Source organism: Astyanax mexicanus, chromosome 12 (assembly GCF_023375975.1).
Source record: "Astyanax mexicanus isolate ESR-SI-001 chromosome 12, AstMex3_surface, whole genome shotgun sequence".
NCBI lineage: Eukaryota > Metazoa > Chordata > Actinopteri > Characiformes > Acestrorhamphidae > Astyanax > Astyanax mexicanus.
This window is the reverse complement of record NC_064419.1, coordinates 19,732,014-19,753,401: the sequence shown is the minus strand read 5'-3', so window position 1 is coordinate 19,753,401 and position 21,388 is coordinate 19,732,014. Positions and strand designations below refer to the sequence as shown.

The following is a 21,388-nucleotide window of genomic DNA, read 5'->3' as shown; positions in this document are numbered from 1 at the left end:
TTAATGTGTGTTTGTGTCTGTGTGTCAAGCGTGAGTGAGAGCCATTTCTCCTGCTTTGTGAAGTAGGCATGTCACAAGCGGGAATAAATCTTTCGATTATGGAGTGATGTCAACACTTCAGCATTGCAGGCTCTCGTGTTTGGGTTGGAGGACTGTTTGGACTCAGATTCAGATACCCCTGTGTATTGGCATTGGGGAGGGGTGGGGGGTACTTTTAGGGCTGTATGTGTGTGTATGTGTGTGAGAATTTGAACGGCTTACCTGTAGGGTTGCTCTCCTGTGTGTGTTCGTAAGTGCCTGGTAAGATTAGCCGACCTGGGAAAGATTTTCCCACAGTACCTGTAGCAGAAGAAAATAGTCTTTGATGCAGTTGGACATGATCACAGCAGTTCGGATCACTGCTGAAATTGTTGATGGAGTAAATGGTACATCTGTTACATTTTTTACATGTTGTCACAATTTTATGAGGGACCAATAGAAATGCTTTAAATGTTTTTTTGCATTGGCTTTCTTTGGAGATACAGTGTTTTTTTGTAGGAGCAATTGTTAGTAGAATATCTAAGAAATATTTTCAAAATTTGTGGTTAAAACTATTTTTTACATATATTTAGAAATTTCCCAGCATTTGGAAATTACCCAGATAAATTGTTAGTGTTTCTAATTATTTACATGATTTAAGCATTGATGAATTTCTCAAATGTACAAGTACAGGCATTAAAGAGAGTCTTTTTCCTACCTGCAGGCGTAGCGCTCCTTGCCTTTGCGAAGGATAGCGTCCGATAAAGAAGGGGGAGGGGAGCGGAAGTTAAAGAGGTGGTGTGAGGAGTGCTGTAGGGAATTGGGAGCGTCCAGTTTCAATGCACCAAAGCTCTCCAGTTTCTCAGTCATGTTCTCCATCGCCGACATCTGAAAAAGGACAAAGGAGCTTCTGATCAGCTGCTCTTGCTTTATGGTAGGTCAGGGGTATGACAGCTGCGTAGGCCAAGAACATGCAATGAATGCCACTTGTGACTTGTGTTCTGCAACAGAGTCTGATATTTCAGTCGAGTTCGATAAAGTAGTAAAGGCAACATCTAAAACTAGAGGTTTAAGATGAACACTAAATCATGCTATTTTTATTTTACTGTATTACCCATCAACCCTATCATGTGGGGTAAACTGTGGTTACAACTTCATGTAAGAACCATGGGTAAAGCCTAAGTAAAGTCTGAGTGATGAGGAATTTCATCGTTGCGCCAGTGAAATAAAAGTACTGGTCCGGAATGAGAGTGCCTCTGCAAAAGCACCAGTGAGAATGCCATTTTGCCTGAACAGGGACTTCCCCTCGCTGCTTTCAGGACACTCGCATCCACAGACAGTTCCTTGATTCTGAAATCTGAACCACATCAGGTCTAATCTTGCACTAAGAACTACTTTCAGTGGGGGGAATTTTTCTGATCACGCAGCTTTTAACTGAGATTAAGCCTAATCTGGTCTGAGAAAGTGACCACTTGAGTTTAGATTGCGATACAGATTACGACCCCACGCAGATATTTGTTTGGGTCCAGCTACCTGAAGAACCTAATAACTCAGGCGGAGGGGGCGGCTCTGACAAGAGAGCAGGGGAGTTTTGCATCATTATGAGACGAGGGCGGAAAGCCGGAGGAAGCCGTATATCAGAAGGTCGAGTCTTGATTGTGCTGTTCAAGAGTCACCTCCCTGACCTATGGCACGTTAGCAGCCACTCGAGCAGCCCCCTGGGAGCCCCGGCCCTCCACTTTGTTCCCGACAAGTCTCTGAGAGAAGCCTCTGAATGAGCCATTCACCTCTGCGAACGGTAACCATACAATGCAGTTTAAGATACCCCTCGCTGATAGCACTTCCCCATTAGATGCAGAACAAAGGCTTCGCTATGTGGCTCCATAGCCAAAAACAGCTTACATCCTTCCTGCTTTTGGAATATGAATAAACATGGAGACAGACACACTGTCTCAATTTATTTGTCCATGTCTGAGAGTTGCACCTTGATTCCATCACTGCACCGATATACTATGAGAGAATGATGACCAAGAGCAGGTCTGTCTGGTTGGTCATTTTTTATGATTTTAAATGATCCCAGCACTCTTAACTGTTTATTATTAGTGTTTTCTGATCTAATTTAAACTTTTCCTTTATTCATTGTATTGAGAGACAGTATACGCAGTGCGTTCTTTATCTCAGTAAATGTGGAGCATTACATCATCTTCTCTTCATTGTGATTCATCTGTTATACACGTCTGTCACACATTCCCACTGCATTGTAAGAATGCTGGACGTGTGGGAAGGAAATTAGTAAACATCAACATCTCCCCAGCATCCGTAACAACGTTCTCATCTCTCAGACCAGGCCTGCCCAGCTGTCCCTGTGCCACCCAGAAGAGAGCGAGCAGCAAGCCGTGGCGGCGGAGGGGGAGGATGAGAAAGAGCGAGAGAAAGAGAGAGAGAATAAAAGAAAAAGAGGGTTTGGGTCTGGGGGAGCAGCTCCACATTGATACAGAACAGATTTACAGGTCAGATAAGACAGTTCCCAACAAGAGAGGCCATTCTCCTGCACACAAACACAGGAAGTGCCTGATGGACATGCAGACATTATCTAGGCAGCCAGGGCAAAAAAATGGTAGGAAGTTATTAGCAGCGCGCCTCAGAGCAGAGCTCCGCAGAAACAATGCCTCGACTAAACTTAGCTGTACTTCAGCGCTGCATGGGACGACTCGCTCCAATTCAAAAGGTCATTATTAATAATATTTTCATTTTATCATTGCTCAAAGGTGGGAAAGGAGTGAAATGCTACCGTAAACAATGAGGGATTGTTTTTCCAATCAGAAGATAACAAACTGAACTTTGCACACTCTATACGCCAGAAAGGCTGGAACACTTTCAAGATTATCTTATTATCTTAAGATAAAATTGCTGATTAAAGTAATTCCATTTGTTTTTTATTAATGCACTTCTTCACGTGACCTGCTTTTGTTCTTGACTTGCTATAGTACAATACTAGGTGGGTTGCAATTTCAAGCTGGGAACAAAGAATGGAATGATCAAGGACAGATCCAGACAGCATTAGTAACATTCTGGGATTATGCACCATCCCTTAACACAATGATCTTATGACTGATGGCAGCCCATGAAGGGATAAAGAAAGCACGGTTACTGTTAGGAATAAGAGCACAGCCCTCTATTGGGATTGCAGAAATGTATTGTATTGTAAAGAAAGAATGAGGTACCTGTGGATGGAAGAGCAGTGGAGATGGCCTCAGGTACTTCTCCTTCAGGGCTCCTACAGGATCTATCAGCTTCCTTTTCTCCACCCTGCTGGACAACAACACAGAGGGTTACGTACGAACGCAGGAGGTCTGTCAGATCCCTTGCATGGCACCTTAAGCACAGGCATGCACCAGCTTGAATCAGACAGAAGCAATTGAACAGACATCCTTGTGCTCAGTCTTACATTGTGACCTACTCGGATTGAAATACCTGTAGATGGGATCCATGAAGAAGGGCGAGGGCTTGGCGTAGTGTAGCGAGGGCTGCTGCTGGGGAGGAGGCGGCTGCGGAAGGGACACTTGCTGCTGTGGCATCTGGGGTTGGTGCAGGTTCTGGGACTGGTTCAGCACCGGATGCTCGTCTTTAACCTGCGTTTTGCAGTTTGCGCCGTAAACGTGGTTCTTGCGCTGGTCAGGTGTTCCGCCGTTTTGGCTCGCTCTGCTCCGGCTGCCTATGCTCAGATCCAGAGGCTGTTCCTCGCCACTGGGCAGGAGTGCACTAGAAGTCAAGGCAGGCTTGTTGGAGGGTGGCAGGAGGGCTTTCACCTCCTTAGGCTTGGTGGTGAGGTCAAAGGGTGACTCTGTAGCAGTGGTGGTGGCCATTTTCTGTATGTGCTCATGAGGTGATTTGGGCTCTGGTTTCAGGAACATATTGGGGTTGAGGGCTCTGTCTGTGAAAGGGTACAAGGAATGTGGGAAGTTGGGCAGGAACTGAAAGGGGAACATGGAATGGTAGGGCAACGAGCCCATTTTCTTCTCCTGCAGGCCCATGAAACCTGGCCCAAAGTACTTTTCTGCAATGGAAGCAATGGCTTTGATGGAGTCAGTTGCTGCACCTGTAGGTGGGAGCGCTTGCTCGTCAGGTGGTGGGAAGAAGGAATGCTGGGAGGAGAGGAAGGGACGGTCATGAGGAAGGTTGCCTGAGCTGGACACGGACACAGAGCTGCTGCTGACCTCATCTTGCTTGCCTTCCTGCCCCGACTTCCTCCGACTTTTCTCCCGTTCACTCTCTGCCTCGCTGTCCAGGTCAGAGCCAGAAACGGTGCCGGTGGTGGTGTCTAGATCGGTGCCACTTGTGGTGTTAACGTCCTCCAAGTCACTGCCATCAGACATGTCACTCATTTTCACCTTATTCTTGCCATCCGAAAAGGACAGGTCCAGCTTGGACTCTCGAATTTCCTCCGACTGGCTACTAAGGCCACTTCCTGCGTTGCCATTAGTGTTGTTAACAGATGTAACCAAAGGGAGGGCAGGACCATCGAGTGGAACATGAGGGAGCTTCCCATCATGACTGTTACTCAGGGGACTCTTTAATAATGGACTAGGGGGTAACAATGGTGGCCTAGGATATAATGATGGGGGGAAGATTCCTGGGAAGCCATGGGAAAGGGAGGGGAATGCGGGAGGGGCCGTGGAGAAAGGCAGGCCTGGGTGGTGAGGCCGTGAGGAAAAGTAGTCGCCGAAGCCAAGTCCGCCATGATTCAGTCCAGGGTGGGGTTTAGATTTGCCCATGATGGGGCTAGAGGTCATAGGGATGCCCGGGGTGAACATGCCTGCAGGACTGTAATGGTTCTTGCCCTCGCAGAAGCGCCGGTGCTTGTTGAGGGAGGAGGTAGTGCTGAACATTTGCCCGCAGTCCTTGCACTTGATCTGGGTGCGGCAGTCTGCATGCATCCGCTTGTGGCGGCACAGGTTGGAAAACTGGGTATAGGACTTGTGACACACCTCACCTGGGAGAACACACACGCCTGATTAATTCTATTAACATACTGTTTTTAATCTCATCAGGCGAATTCATTATCAATTATCAATGTAAGCAAGTATGCTGGCCATATCAATCAGTCAATGAATTACCCATGCTGATTAACATACTCAAAAGCACATCTCGGTGGACACACACAGCAGCTGATATTTGCTAAATACAATGATCGATTAGCATATTAATTGTGGTTAACATAAGATTAGCTGATGAACAATGAATGAGTCTGGGGTATATTCAAATACAAAGCAAATACATATATACTGGCAGAGTATACATGCATTTGAGCTATGCACACAGTGTGACAGGTAGAACATAGAGAAAGCCAAGCAAAAAAAAACTAAATAAATAAAAAAGATGAGAAGAAGATGGCATTGTTTCAGCATCAGTAAGTGGACAGCTGAAACACAGCAGAGACATTTACCTTTACATGTCAAATGTGCCTGGGCCATAGACAAGCCTTATGGGCCCTCAAAGGAAAATGCACAATAAAGAAACAAAAAAAGGGAAGGGGAAAATGGAGTGAAAAAGAGGAGAGCGAGAGAAAAGCCAGAGAAAAAAAGGAAGAGAGAAACGCAAAACAAATGCGGAACAGAACAAAAATGGCTCTAAAATTTCATTTTAATGTTCTGACCTATAAAACAACAGCTGTCATCTTGGGGAGGAGTTAGCTGGGAGGCCGTTGGACACTGGTAATTGTATCTGAGGCTTAGACTAGCCTGCTCAGACTTACACATGAAAGGCTTGACACTGCTGTGGATGTGCTTGTGTTGCTTGAGGCCCGATGAAGTGGCGAAGGTCTTGCCACACTCGGGGCAGGTGTGGGCACGGGCGCCGACGTGCTGTGAGCGGATGTGGCGCTGCAGGTTGCTAGGGTCTGTGAACACCTGGAAGAGACATGTAAATATGTTGAATTAATACAGGAGCTCTACTCTGACTGCGTGATAATGTGGAAAAATAACAGCTAGTATTTTATCTGATACAATAAAAATATAATACAGCTACAACAATACTGCACATCCCATTTCAGTGGATGGCTCTGGATGCCCACATGATGGCGCAAGACCATTCACAATTTGCTCTCATTGTATGTCAGCAGATCAGGAATTATTTTTCTCTCAGAGTTAAGAAAAGCTATTGAACACACCTTGTCACAGTTTTCACACTCAAATCGCTTGCCGCTGTCATGTGACATCTGATGACGAATGAGGTTGGACTTCCAGTTGAAGGCTTTAGGGCACTGGTCACACTTGTACTCCCTCTCTTCTGTGTGCACCACCATATGCTGGCTAAGACTGAGATAACATTGCAAACATCAACACGCATATATTTTACAGTCATGTGTTTTTAGACATTGACACGAGCATTTTAGAACAACCTTGTTCTACACTCATAAAAAGGTTCTCTTACTGAAGGGATTCTTTAATCTGTAATAATAGTGGAACCTGGTTTTGCCTGGAAAAAGGCTGAAACTGATATGCAAGAGTTTTAAAGGCGAGTGGATTGGTTTGGAGGGCCCTTTTTTCTTATGGTGTTACATTTACATTTTGATTTCACAGATATATGTACATAAAAAAAAATCTTATTTAAGGGTACTTGATAAGCCAGTGTAAAACCAGTGGCTATTTGTAAAAATAAAACTTAAAAACCATTTGAATAGGGAGAATTTCTTTTCTCGTTCTTCAGATTGGGAGAAAAATCCATTAGTAGACACATTATAAAAACCTGTGTCACACTGTGTCACTTGTTCCAGTAGTATGTCATTATTTTCTGAACCATTTTGACTTGAAATAAATGGATAAATAATGTTTTATTGGGTGTGAACACAAGTGAAAATGACGACTATAGGTGTTGGCGTGTGGCTCAGGCAGTACCTGTACTCGCTGGGGAAGATCTTCTCACAGTCTTTGCACTCGTACACTGGTTCATCGCTGTCCTCCCGCTCCTGTTTGAGATCTTCACTTAATGTGTCAAAGATGGAGTTCCCACTGCTGCAGGAGTATTTCTGATGCCTCCTCAACTCCAACTTTGAGGTGAAGAGCTCGTCACAGTCTTCACAGCGGTACATCTGTTCATCTGAGGGGAAGGAGTAAAGAACATTGATGCCGTGCACATTTATCACAGAACAATATACAGCTCTGGAAAAAAATAAGAGACCACTTCAGTTTCTAAATCAGTTTCTCTGGTTTTGTTATTTATAGGTAGATGTTTGAGTAAAATTACCATTGTTGTTTTATTCTATAAACTACAGACAACATTTCTCCCAAATTCCAAATAAAAATATTGTCATTTAGAGCATTTATTTGCAGAAAATGAGAAATGGCTGCAATAACAAAAAAAAGTTAATATTCATAAAGTTTTAAAATAAATATTTGGTGGAATAACCCTGGTTTTTAATCACGGTTTTCATGAATCTTGGCATGTTCTCCTCCACCAGTCTTACACACTGCTTTTGGATAACTTTATGCCTGCACTCCTGGTGCAAAAATTTAAACAGTTCAGCTTGGTTTGATGGCTTGTGATCATTCACCTTCCTCTTGATTATATTTCAGAGGCTTTCATTTTGGTAACATCAAAGAATTTTTAAGTGGTCTCTTTTTTTTTTCAGAGCTGTTTTGTATATTTGTGTGGATTCATTTTTAAAACTAATGCAGCTTGCTTTATATGAACCAGCAGATACAACCACAGACAGGTCTATAAAATAAAATCAATCATTTCTATACCACAACAATATCAAACAATAACACTAATATTTCCATAACTCATTTAATTTTGTAAAGGAAGTCAGAAAAAAGCTGAAGGAAATGACGGCATACTTTCCTGTTTTAGGGCCGTGAACCTTTGTTTAATAAAATCAGTTTTTTATGACCAAGGTCAAACAAATAAAAAATGTGGCAGTTTTTTTCCACGGTAATATCCTGACAAGTTCCAAGTGCCAAGTTCAACCATTTTTCGAGCGTAGTTTCAAGCTCAGCAAACTCAAAGAGGCCAGGACGGAGAGTTTGCCAAGCTCACAAGCAGAGGAAAATCAACAGTCAGGGTATGACCCCTTGGCGACCGCCATCTTCAATTCAGCTCCATAGTAAAAAAAATCCCTCCTACATAGTCCATTTAGTGCATATGGAGTATGATGTGCGCTTACCAAGCTAAAGTGGGTGCTGCTCCATTCAACACCTCAGCCCCCTCCATGCTGTGCTATTCTACTGCTATTTTAATGCATTAATATCAAGTCTAGAACGCATGAAAATGCTTTTTTCCATGAATGTTAGAACATAAGAAACAATGTATGATTATATTCATTAGGCAGTAAAAAAGGGGAAGGAGATCATTTAGATATTAAACATTTTCTAATGCTCATGGGCTTTCATTGTTTTCTCTCTTTTTGGGAGAAGGGCATTAAAATGAATTTGTAGCATTATCTCTCTGTCCCATCTGCAGCACTGAGGACTAGGGTGGGGGGTGCTGGAAAACGGGAGAGTGGTGGGGGGAGTGGGAAACTAATAGCTCTTGAAGAGAAGTAGGGGGAACACAATTATGTGCAGTTTAGCGGCTAATCTGTGAGCATGGGTGAGGTCCCCCGAGACTCCTCAAGCCCCACTCCAAATTCCAGCACCGATAAGCCAAGAGCAAAAGGAGGAGAGCCCTCTCCCTTATTCTCTCTTTCTTTCTCTCTATCTCACATTTTCCCTCATTCTCTTTCTCTCCCTGCTTATCTGTTGGCCTCTCAGACTCTGTCTGACAGATTGACTCTCTTGACCAGATTCACTCCCTTTTGTGCTTTTGTCTTTCTTTTTTTTTTTTGTCCTCCAGAATGCTTCCTTCGGCGTTTCGTCTTTTCAATCGGTCGGACTCTGCTGAGCCTGCACAGTATCTTTCGATGGCTCTCTTTCTATCTCAGCCAAGATCTCTCACTTTCACTCCGTCTCCGGGTCCTCTCTCTCCCACATGCTCTCTTTCTTGTGTTTTGGCAGAGAGATCTGACGATGCGTATCTATCAGACAAAACATTTTGTGCTCTAGACAATGACTGCGGCTACAGCAGATACCTTAAACTGCGCTAGCTGTTTCAGACTGACTCACGACAGCCTGTCTTCATTCTTTCTTATCCCAAATCAACAAGAAAATTATGAAGAAAAGATTATTCACCCAGAACTCTGATAATGACATTCTCTAATATATAAGAAGAAAACAGAGTTTTGTTGAACAAATACAGGTTAGGCTAGACAGCATCTTCACTGTCAATAGGTTTCATATGATATGCATGATGTTAAAAAAATTCATATATATTTTTTTTTCTTTTTATATATACATAAATAAATATTGTTCTTGTCATACAAAAATGTAACTCCACAAAGGTAACTGAAGAATTATTATAATATATTATATATATTATAATTATATATTATAATAATAAAACTAATAAAATTTATAAATAAAATTTATGCACCACATATTTATTAAGTTAGTTGGCAAAAACAGAGAGGTGCTATTCTTTAAACATACCTTAATCTGGTTTTTTTTTTTTCAAATTAACAATATATATATATATATATATATATATATATATATAAAAATAGTGTTGTGCAAACAGTGGTTTTAAGCTAAACATTTGCACAGTCAATTTTTTTTCTATATTTTTATTGTGTTAAATCTTTTGTTGTGCAGTAGTTGTCATTGAAGTTCTGGTTTGGTAAATTAGTGCTTAATGATATTAAATCAGGTGAGCTGGAAATGAAATTGGGACCCTAAAACCAAGCTTTTGTTCTTCAAGCTAGCTCGCAACTAGACAAAATGAGAAATTCTTCTTAGTTTTATTGGGTTTACGTTTACCTGCATCTGTTCTAATGTGAGTCTTTTTTATATGATCAGGAATCAACCTTTTAAATTGGCTTTGAGCTCATTTAAAAGCAAGAAGCCCATTCATTTATTCATTCAGTGCAAATTTCTTTTGTAGGGATGCAAAAATGGATGCAGCTCAGTGGGTCATTTTTTCTCGTTCTTACACTGGAAAGTAACTAAATTTACACACACATCCCACAGGGAAATCCAGCTGCACTGCCTTGTAGAGCTCGACCAGCTCCTCCACAGTAAACGTGAAGCGAGTGCTTGACTGTGTATCATACAGCAGTGTGCATTTTGGTTAAAACATTGCTTAATGATGTGCATTAATCTTACCTTCCAGGTTGGGTGCCATGGAGCCCTCAGGGAAGATTCCGTCCTTCATATAAACCAGCAGCTCCTCCCCAATCTCAATATCTCTAATAGCTTTGTAAAAAATCTAGAGGAAAAAGATGAGAATGAGAGATGAGAATAAGGTTCTGAAATGATCAGAGCAGCAACTCATACTTAAGATATTATCATATTTTATTACAAGATTGTATTTTTTCTTTACAGGATTTTTCATTTAATACTATGTTGGTTATTAGTCATTTATATAAATGCATAACAGGAACGTAATGAAAAAACAACAACTTCAATAAAAATGCTCAAAAATAAACATGGAATAAAATCATCATTATAATATTACCAAGTTAATATACATCAATCTATAGATATATATTTACAGAAATATACTAGACAGATACATAATAAAAAAACAATAGTACAATACAACTACAACACTAGTATTAATAAGTTATTATTATTATTATTATTATTATTATTATTATTATTATTATTATTGTGTATAAAAAAGACAAGGACTTGCAAACATCCAAAAACTTCCAGAAATCATTAAATATGAGGCACTGAAATAATATTTGTCTCATAGCATAATAATAACAATGCTTAAAGACAATAATATAAATAATCATAATTTATTATAGTTCCAATACAATCAGTTAAAAGGAAAATGCCAATAATAGACTGATCAGAAACATTACGGCCTAATATTTACAATACTGCACACATTCAAACACACACACTCAAACGCACACTAATATACACATATATTTACACAGAATTGAAATTAAACACGTGCACTCGCGCTGATCTGAACCCTGAACTGAGAGAATAAACACAACAATTTGCATTCACACACTACACTATAATAAACACGCAAGCGGGCGCGCGCTCCCACGCGCTGCTACACTGAATTTACAGCTCAAACCGCCTCTCTCACAGCACTATTTCAATCCCCGAGTCTTTAGCGGGTTATGGTGTAAATAATAAATAATAAGAAATAATTAAATACAGTGAATTAAACACAGAAACTCAAAGTGTTCATGAGCACGCGGACAGTACTGCTGCCCGAGCGCTCGGCGCTTCGCCTTGAGAAACCCCCCACAGCCCGTTTATAAGGTTTTTTATAATTAATATAATTTTAAGTGTATTTCTGTATCTCTAAAAAGTTTAGAGATTACAGTAATAAAAACATAAACCCGCGAAAAACAGAGAAACAGTGAGAAACAGTTTAGCGGAGCGACTCACTCTCCTCACACAGAGGCGCAGAGAGGCGCTGCTGCCTGCAGGGGGCGCTCACCACCAGCGCAGCGCAGCGCAGACATACAGCTCAAACACCCCCATACACCCAATACACCCCCCTACGCACACACACACACACACACACTACTCCACTCACTCACTCAGCTTGCGGTGGGACTCACAGGTGGGACAGAGAAGTAGGCCAAGACCCTCAGCTTCACAAAAACACGGACCAAAGAGATACCCCCCAAACATTCACACACACCAACTCAAAACTGTTATTATTATTTATTATCACTATTATCAGACTTGTACACTATAGAGGTGAGATATATATATAACATCTTAATATTTACTGTAGTGAGGCCTATTGCTATTATTATGCTATTATTATCATTTATATACATACAACTGCTGACGCTATTGCCAGACAAATATAATTGGAACGAATGAAATATGTAATTCAATAGTACATACACTTATCATATTTGAGCTTTTAGTGTTGAACTTGAGCTTTTTAATTTTTTTGTTTTATTACTGTTGCAATTACAGTTATAATGTTTATTATTGCTGTTCTTAGTGAGTTATTACGAGGTAATAATAACAATAATTGATGCAAATGTAAAATACAATTATTATTATTATTATTATTATTATTATTATTATTATTATTATTATTATTATTATTATTATTATGTTTCTATTTGTTATTGTTAAACATTGATTTAAGGCCGAAGCTAAATTATATACATGATTTAATTATATACACCCTTTTTGATTCACAAATTGTATTATTATTAGTATTATTATTAATTATATTATTATCATAATCGTATTTTTCGTACTTCTTTTATTTATTTATTGATAAACTTTGAATCATTGCCAACGTGAGATGATACATTTGGCATATTGCCCTTTTTGTGAATTCACAAACTTGTAAGTATGCTATTATAATAGCCATTATTATTAAGTTGGCTTGGAAAAGCCAACTTATTGTTCTTCGTAATCTTCTTATTATTATTATTATTATTATTATTCCGCGCTTTTTTTGTTGTACGCATCTCCTCCTACAGTTTTTGACGTAGAATCACGAAATTTTAGAGTATCGTAGTACCTATAGCGGTTCAGGTTGCTTGTGCTTTTTGAAGCGATATATCGTACGGTTTTCGTAAAAACTTCGTAAACGTACGCATTTTTTTCCCATAGGAATGAATGGGGCCAAATTTTGAACGTCCGTAACTGCCACAATTTTTGAGATACGAACACCAAATTCGGCGAGCTTATAGATCTTATCGAGATCTTTAAATTAATAGGAGGTTGCGAAGTGATACGACGTACGGTTTTCGTACAATTGTCGTACGAAGTTTTCCCATAGAAATGAATGGGGGGCCCAGAGTTCCATCTCACACACGAGCAGCTCTGCGCACGGAACCCCTTCTCTCCCCTGCTCCTCCAGTACTGTGAGTGTATGGAGGAGCTGCTGTATGGAGCAGCTATCAGTCAAAAGTTTGGACACCCCGGCACCCCAGCCAGGTTTTAGCAACCACCTATTAACTGCTTAGCAACCACTTAGCAACACCTTAGCAACCACCTGGAAAACGTTAGCAACTGCCTAGCAACCACTTAGCAACAACTTAGCAACCACTTTAGAAATTATAGCAACTGCCTAGCAACCAGTTAGCAACCACTTAGCAAACACCTGGAAAACGTTAGCAACTGCCTAGCAACCACTTAGCAACTGCCTAGCAACCACTTGGAAAACGTTAGCAACTGCCTAGCAACCACTTAGCAACTGCCTAGCAACCACTTAGCAACCACCTGGAAAACATTAGCAACTGCCTAGCAACCACTGAGCAACCACCTGGAAAACGTTAGCAACTGCCTAGCAACCACTTAGCAACTGCCTAGCAACCACCTGGAATACGTTACCAACTGCCTAGCAACAACTTAGCAACTGCCTAGCAACCACCTGGAAAACGTTAGCAACTGCCTAGCAACCACTTAGCAACCACCTGGAAAACGTTAGCAATGGCCTAGCAACCACTTAGCAACTGCCTAGCAACCACCTGGAAAACGTTAGCAACTGCCTAGCAACCACTTAGCAACCACCTGGAAAACGTTAGCAACTGCCTAGCGACCACTTAGCAGCTGCCTAGCAACCACCTGGAATATGTTAGCAACTACCTAGCAACCACTTAGCAACCACCTGGAAAATGTTAGCAACTGCCTAGCAACCACTTAGCAACTGCCTAGCAACCACCTGGAATACGTTAGCAACTGCCTAGCAACCACTTAGCAACCACCTGGAAAACGTTAGCAACTGCCTAGCAACATCTTAGCAACTGCCTAGCAACCACCTGGAAAACGTTAGCAACTGCCTAGCAACCACTTAGCAACCACCTGGAAAACGTTAGCAACTGCCTAGCAACCACTTAGCAACTGCCTAGCAACCACCTGGAAAACATTAGCAACTGCCTAGCAACCACTTAGCAACCACCTGGAAAACGTTAGCAACTGCCTAGCAACCACTTAGCAGCTGCCTAGCAACCACCTGGAATATGTTAGCAACTACCTAGCAACCACTTAGCAACCACCTGGAAAATGTTAGCAACTGCCTAGCAACCACTTAGCAACTGCCTAGCAACCACTTGGAAAACATTAGCAACTGCCTAGCAACCACTTAGCAACTGCCTAGCAACCATCTGGAAAACGTTAGCAACTGCCTAGCAACCACTTAGCAACCACCTGGAAAACGTTAGCAACTGCCTACCAACCACTTAGCAACCACCTGGAAAACGTTAGCAACTGCCTAGCAACCACTTAGCAACTGCCTAGCAACCACCTGGAATACGTTAGCAACTGCCTAGCAACCACTTAGCAACCACCTGGAAAACGTTAGCAACTGCCTAGCAACCACTTAGCAACTGCCTAGCAACCACCTGGAATATGTTAGCAACTGCCTAGCAACCACTTAGCAACCACCTGGAAAATGTTAGCAACTGCCTAGCAACCACTAAGCAACTGCCTAGCAACCACTTGGAAAACGTTAGCAACTGCCTAGCAACCACTTAGCAACTGCCTAGCAACCACCTGTTATATGTTAGCAATTGCCTAGCAACCAGTTAGCAACAGCTTAGCAACCACCTGGAAAACATTAGCAATTGCCTAGCAACAGCTTAGCAACCTTTTCAGAAATAATAGCAACCGCCTAGCAACACATTAGCAATCAAAAGTTTAACCAAAAGTTTTACGATTTCAGCATTTAAACAAGCGTTTTTAGATTTCAGCGTTTAACCAAATGTTTTTAGATTTCAGCGTTTAACCAAACGTTTTTAGATTTCAGCGTTTAATCAAACATTTTTAGATTTCAGTGTTTAACCAAATGTTTTTAGATTTCAGCGTTTAACCAAACGTTTTTAGATTTCAGCGTTTAATCAAACATTTTTAGATTTCAGCATTTAACCAAATGTTTTTAGATTTCAGCGTTTTTAGCATTTAGCGTTAACAGCAAATCAATGACTCTTCACACTCTTCAGACGGAAAAAGCTTAGCAACCATTTTAACTTTTTAACGTTATTAGCGTTCTTTTCCAAGCCAACTTAAAGTTCGTTCACGAACTTTACCTTTTCTAGTTATTATTATTATTATTATTATTATTATTATTATTATTATTATTATTATTATTATTATTATCGTTGTTAACTGTAATTGTGCTGAGTCTAGGTGTGAGTAGTAGTGAGTATAGTAGTAGTGAATATAGGAGGTCTGACCTTCTGCTCGCAGGCTTGGGAAAGTTGTCGAGCGGCGGATCTGAGAGGCTCCAGGCGCGCGAGCGGTTCGGTCCCGGTAGAGTTCACCACCCAACCCATAGCAGCGCGAGCCGGGGCTCAGCACGGAGCAGCCCGACCGACCCACCGAGCGACCCCTCTTCAGCCGAAACCCGCGGACAGAGACGGAGAGAGAGACAGACAGACAGCGCGCGGTCCGGAGAGCGAGTGAGAGAGAGAGGATAAGAGATACAGAGAGAGAGAGAGAGACAGAGAGGGAGAGAGTGAAAGAGAGAGAGAGGGTGAGAGAGAGAGAAAGAGAGAGAGAGAGACAGTCCGGTCGTGCTCTCTTCTCTCTTGTGTGTATCAGCTCCGGCGCCTCTGCTGATGAGCGCTGAGGCTCCTTCATTAGCGAGTCCCCCCCTCGCTCCTCCCCTCTTATCTCCTCCCCGGCTCTTCTCTCTGCTGCTCCGCGGCCGGACACTGCCCCCGGCCCCCAGCCCCCAGCCTGCGCCCCGCCACCGCCACTGCCGCCGCCGCCGCATCCTCCCCAAAACCTTCTCCAGCCCCGAGCCTCACACAGCGCTCCAGCACACACACACACACCTGCCCCGGCCTTACACTCACACTTCCACTCTCTCTTTCTACTGCTCTCTCTCTCTCTGTCTGTCTCTCTCTCTCTCCGGTTCTCTCTCTCATTTTCTTCCAGTTTTCGTTCCACAGGCCGCTCCGTATGTTTACACAGTTTACGCTCACTGTAAACATTTGTGCACGTGCAGAAAATGCTGTTCTAAAAAAAAGAAGAAAATCAACAAATAAAAAACGTAAATAACGTTGCGGAGCAGCGCGTGCAAACACTGATGTAAACGGTAAAGAAAATAAAATCAAAAACGTTTATTAAAAAAAAAAAACCCAGACAAAACGCATACGGCTATCATTCACCGTTACAAAATACTACTAATAATATATAGTAATAGCAAAAAGTAAATAATAAACACGTATTATATTATAATTACTATACTAATTATATAAAAATAATAACACTATAAATTAATTAATTAATAATAATAATAATAATAACAAATACCAGCTGCAACAAGACTTTTATTATGACAAAAAAAAACAACAACATTACGGTGTATTCTAATGTTGTGTCTAATATTAGTAATTTCCTCAGGCATTTATAACTCTGTAGTGTAGGATTTCGATTCTAATAATTTCACTGAACAGAGCTAAAGAGGTATTTTGGTCCTCATGACTAGATATCTATATTTAAAAAGCATTTAATCAAAACGAAAGAACAATAAATTGTTCTGTTTTATTGGACTGGATTTTTTATTATAATATATTTAATATATGTATTATTCTGTTATTTTAAACCTTTTTTTTGCAAACAAACTCTTCATATATATTATCTATTTTTTAAATATAATTTCTGTATTGGTTTATTTACTCATTGAACATGGGATATACTGTGATAAATAATCAGAAGGCAAACAAAACATTTTAAAGATTACAAAATTATCTATACTGGATGAATAATGATGTTAAGCTTACATTATCAATTACATTATTATTACTATGTTTGTAATCACTACAAGCCACTACTGATACGTTGTGAAACGAATCGCTTAAGATATTAAGCGATTAAGAATTATTATTATATTTGGAATGTCACTATTTTGCAACACAGTCCTGCACTGACTGAATGGATCTGCTTCAATAACCTAAGCCTTTGCTCTGTCTTCATGTGAACACTCTGTATCTCAGACAGTGCCGGTCGGTGTGTGATGTGGTGTGTGCCGAAGTGTCGTCCGTGTTTGCTGCAGGCGTATGCTAATGTCCCTCCTAAAAGCAATCCATTATGACGGTGCTAAGTTGTCTCTACAGTAAATCTTTTGAGGATCCGACAGCACTGAGAGGGGCATCTTGACCTCCTCACATCGCTTTCAAGTGCTGGGGGGGTGGAGTGGGGGGGCAGATGCGTCATCCATCACTAGTGTGACACACTATAATCCCCCCTCTGTCACACAGGCACACACACACACATATACAAGAACAAGAAAGTGCAGAAAGACTGCACAAAGTGGTCAGAAGATATACTGAGTACATATTCTGTGTGAATATATGGGATTGTGTCTGTGTTTGTGTGTGTTTTTGTGATTACCTGTTGTGCACAGGTAAAACCTGGTCCAAAAGCAGTGTGACAGCCAACCCAAACCACTTTTTAACATCCTCAGTTCATGAAAACCCTCATGATGGCAAACGGTGTAATTAATATATCGTAAATGTGTCAGAAGGCGGGTCAACACATGAACACACACTGTTTTCTGCTCAAACATCCAGGACTTCAGCCCACAAGCTAAATTACACTGTCAAACCTTTTTTTTGCATTTTGGCAAGCAGGCCTAACTTTCAGCAAGCCCTGGAACTGGCTCTAAAGTTTGTAACATAAAAAATAACAGTCTGAACTCCAGTGCACTGCAATTAACAGCTGAAATGTGTATTTCTGAATGTGAAGAGATTATTATTTAAACAATTAACGAGAGCATAAGAGAACAAAAGGAACAAGTGGGATTTCAGTGACATTGTCTGTGATGAAGTCTAACTTTGGAGAAAGGAGGTGGTGGAGGTGGTGGTAATGGTGGGTGATGTGGGTGGGTGGGGGGGGGGGGGTCTCCAAGCCTCTTCAGGAACAGAAGGAGATGGCATGGCGGGCCTGGTTTTAGTACTTCAGTTGTTATGACAAACGTTTAAGTGAATCTTGAGAAATGAAGACTTGGGGTCAGGAGGTTAATGGGCCCACATAATACACACACACAGACACCCACCCACACACACATAGATATGGCTTAATACAGACTTCCGCTGAGTGGAAGCTTCAATTCTCAGTGTCTAATTATTGTTATTAAAAGTCAGCCACCACATCAAACTGCCCCCAATGCAGCATCACCAGGCAGCCAACTCTAGGGGATCCGGAAAGCACAGGATCCCCAGCCTGAAACATAAGCCCATCGATGCCTGTGCCAGCCAACCACTATAGGGGTGAGGGTTGGGGGGATGCCACCTGCCGAGTAAAGAGTAAAGGGGCTGATGGCAAGTGAGCTTGCTCCTCGATTTGAACTCGTAATTGGGCCAGAGTGTCAACGCTTAATCTGCTGAGCCATTCGGAGTGTCCCTTAATTTGTTTGTCAACGAATTGTCAGATTGGTGGTTTGTATGATGCCTGTGCATATTTGTTTTTACATTTTTCAACTAGTGGTCTCTCTTACAGAAAAAGGAAGAGCTCTACAATGATTCCTTTTTTTAGTAACTAAAGGAAAAAGGCATTTAAAAGGTATCCTAGTCTATATTTTCTAAATAAAGCAATTTAAAATCTTGAACAGAGTTTTCATTTTAAAATGTTCACTTGTACTTGAATGACTCGATCATCTATAATCAACTTAACTTAATGGATTAGATAGGTAATGAATAGTGACACCCCTACACCCTTGTCATTATTACAGAGCGACTGCATGGAATCTGCTCTAAAGCTGTCGCTATGCTGCCTCACGGGAGGTAGATCGAGTCGTTTTCCAAAGCTCTGGCGTCCAGTACACTATAAGCCCGAAACAGGCGCACACACACACACACACACACTTCCAAGTCTCAGCTGTGCTGAGCTTTTCTTAGTTCCTCTCAGAATGGTGCTAAGCTGTGAATCTAATCTCAGGACTATGTTCTCCAGCTTCTCCATTCACATATTCACATGTTCTCCTCTCCTGTTTTTGATTCTGCCAACACTTTTTTTTTTTTTTTAGGTATGGTCGATAACAATCACAGAGAACTGATATAACTGTTGCGTCAATTATGTGAGCGATTATGCGAGCGGGCACCTTTTTTGGGGGGGCTCGCTATAGGTGACACTTGTTATTCAAAGCCATTCACACTTTAAGTGACAGGCCACTGATGTCTGCATTCATTTTCGGAAAGTGCTACGCCACAAAAAACGAAACAAAAAAAAGGGTGAAAAAAGGGACCTGCTCGCATGAAATGCATTATACATGGTCGGCCGTGTGTTTCGCGGTGCGGGACACGGGCAGCGAACGTGTAAACAAGTAAATAAATGATCCGGGTCGGGTTTTAAAAGGTTACGGCCGCGTCCAAATTTGCTGGGTGCGTGCATATTTTCCATACCACTCATGCATTGTGCATGCTCAAATAGAACGGCAGAGCACAAAGTTGGATGAATTATGCATTTTTGCATTGTGGAGCCATTCTGAATAAGTAATAAGCTGTTGTCCATAAGACACCGCGTAAAGTGCGGGATAAAGGAGGCAAGAGGAAAAGGGTGGAGAGGGGGAGAAAGAGAGAAAAAGAGAAGAAAACAGCTAACTACCAGAAAGAATGGGAAAAGTAAACAGAAACCATACATTTAGTTGAGTGATTTTAGTGGGAGCTATTATTCTCCTGTGTGCTCAGCAGTGGCCGGTCATTGAAGTGAAAGGACTTTAATGATCGGGTTTGCTAGTTGAAGTCAATTGTTGGTTGTCAGTCTCCGAGGCTGTCCCTCCACACCCCCCCTCCAGTCCTGCCCTGTTTGTTAGGCTTATGTTTCACGTGTCAGGCTCAAAGGCGACGGCGACCATGCCGGTTGCCCCTGTCGACAGCATGGCTGACAGAGAGAGGGGGGAGAGAAAGAAAGGGCAAGGGGGGGGCAAAGGCCAAGGCTTTTGCTACTCTTCCGGATGGAGACAGTGTCTGGACTGGCACAAGAAAGCAGTTAAGTGTTTGATGGAGATGCTGGCATGCACTATAGGCCGGTACATTATATTGTTTAATAGGGTGTACTCAAACTAAGCATGGTTTGGTTGAATCGTGCTGGAGCACGGTTCTGCCCCCCTCCCCACTCCCCTGCTGGCCTGCACTCACACTGCGTTTAAACAATTCGTGCCTGAGAACGCTTACTTCACGTTAGTCACCTTAGTCGTTGTTGTGCCGAATTAAACCAGGTTGACCAAATAGACTTCAATCAGGACTTTTATATCTAGAAACGATGGACACACTTTAAATTATTTTGTGGGAATGAACACAAACTTGTACACTATGGGTGAGAGCACACACCAGTCCAGGGGATTGAACTGGTCAACAAGAGCACAATGTTTTATCAGTCCATCATTGCTTTAACCATTTGGCCACCTGTTTTTTCTGTTAAACTAAATTATTTTAATATGTAGTTTTAAAGTCTTAATTTACATTGTGTTTTTTTGTTTGCAATATTCTACTGAGGGAGATTTTGGAGGGGGGCTAAGTGGTTAGACTTCTGGGTTATTGATCACAGGGTTGTGGGTTCAATACCCAGGACTGTTAAGCTGCCACTGTTCTAGCCAGACTCCTTGTTCTAGGGGTGCCATTGCATGGTTGACCCTAATTATACTTGAATGAATTATACTTAAACCTACAGCTTTATTTAATGTCTTTGGTGTCTTACTTGCAAATATTAGTACATGCTACCACAACCAACCAACCAACCAACCAAAAACTGCTACTTTTCACTTTTCTCAACTTTTCTCAATTTGTTTAAATGTTAAACTTTCACTCACATATATTTTTGTTTCCATACTTCTGCTTTAACCTATTAGAATTTTGACTCTGCACCTAAGTTGCCTGTATAGTACCACTGCTCTGAACCTTTACCACCCCTGTCAAATAGAGAGGCACACACAGGCTTCCAGGAATGGCACCATGAATTCAGAAACGTCTACAAGCGATTTAACAGGTATCTTATCTCACAGACAGTAAAAGACTACCCAGCGCTTCAAAAGATGACAATAACCGTAGACAATCAATTACGAGATTCAGGAGTGTCTTCTTCCATCTCCTACATCTGACTCATTTATAGCCTGTTGACTCACTTCCTTCGACACACACTCTGAGAACGGCCCTGTGCGAACAATAGCTCCAGGTTTTTCTTTTTTGGTATCTATTGTGGGAGACTTAGAGCTGTGACATCAGCAGATCCTCTTCATGTCTTCCTGACACTACCAACTGCCAGAGAGGATTACAGTTATAGCTCTTGTTGATTCATTGTGTCAATAGCAGCCCATAAGGAGCAGCACTGTTCAGGTCTCTGGGGACGTCTGGTCACACATTATGTCCAGGCTTTGCTGTATTAAAAGG

General features: G+C 41.6%; 1 protein-coding gene and 1 long non-coding RNA gene across 10 annotated transcripts in view; both read right to left on the bottom strand.

Moving 5' to 3' along the window:
• prdm16 (PR domain containing 16) overlaps positions 1-21,388 on the bottom strand; it is a 304,752-nt gene that overhangs the window by 12,431 nt on the left and 270,933 nt on the right. For 3 of the 9 annotated variants that reach the window (XM_049486253.1, XM_049486254.1, XM_049486255.1), the window contains exons 5-12: positions 10,215-10,317; positions 6,915-7,116; positions 6,188-6,335; positions 5,675-5,927; positions 3,493-5,011; positions 3,243-3,330; positions 737-906; positions 262-339 (exon numbers count right to left, since the gene is read on the bottom strand). In XM_049486253.1, coding sequence (XP_049342210.1) covers positions 262-339; positions 737-906; positions 3,243-3,330; positions 3,493-5,011; positions 5,675-5,927; positions 6,188-6,335; positions 6,915-7,116; positions 10,215-10,317 — 2,561 coding nt within the window. Of the gene's footprint in view, positions 1-261; positions 340-736; positions 907-3,242; positions 3,331-3,492; positions 5,030-5,674; positions 5,928-6,187; positions 6,336-6,914; positions 7,117-10,214; positions 10,318-15,232; positions 15,616-21,388 lie in introns of those variants that run through there. The other 6 variants (XM_049486256.1, XM_049486258.1, XM_049486259.1 and 3 more) reach the window with 5 other exon arrangements.
• LOC125806221 (uncharacterized) lies at positions 12,979-15,111 on the bottom strand. The gene is made up of 3 exons (XR_007441507.1): positions 13,820-15,111; positions 13,378-13,722; positions 12,979-13,323 (listed from the first exon to the last, which is right to left on the bottom strand). It is a non-coding gene; the product is annotated as an uncharacterized LOC125806221 (long non-coding RNA).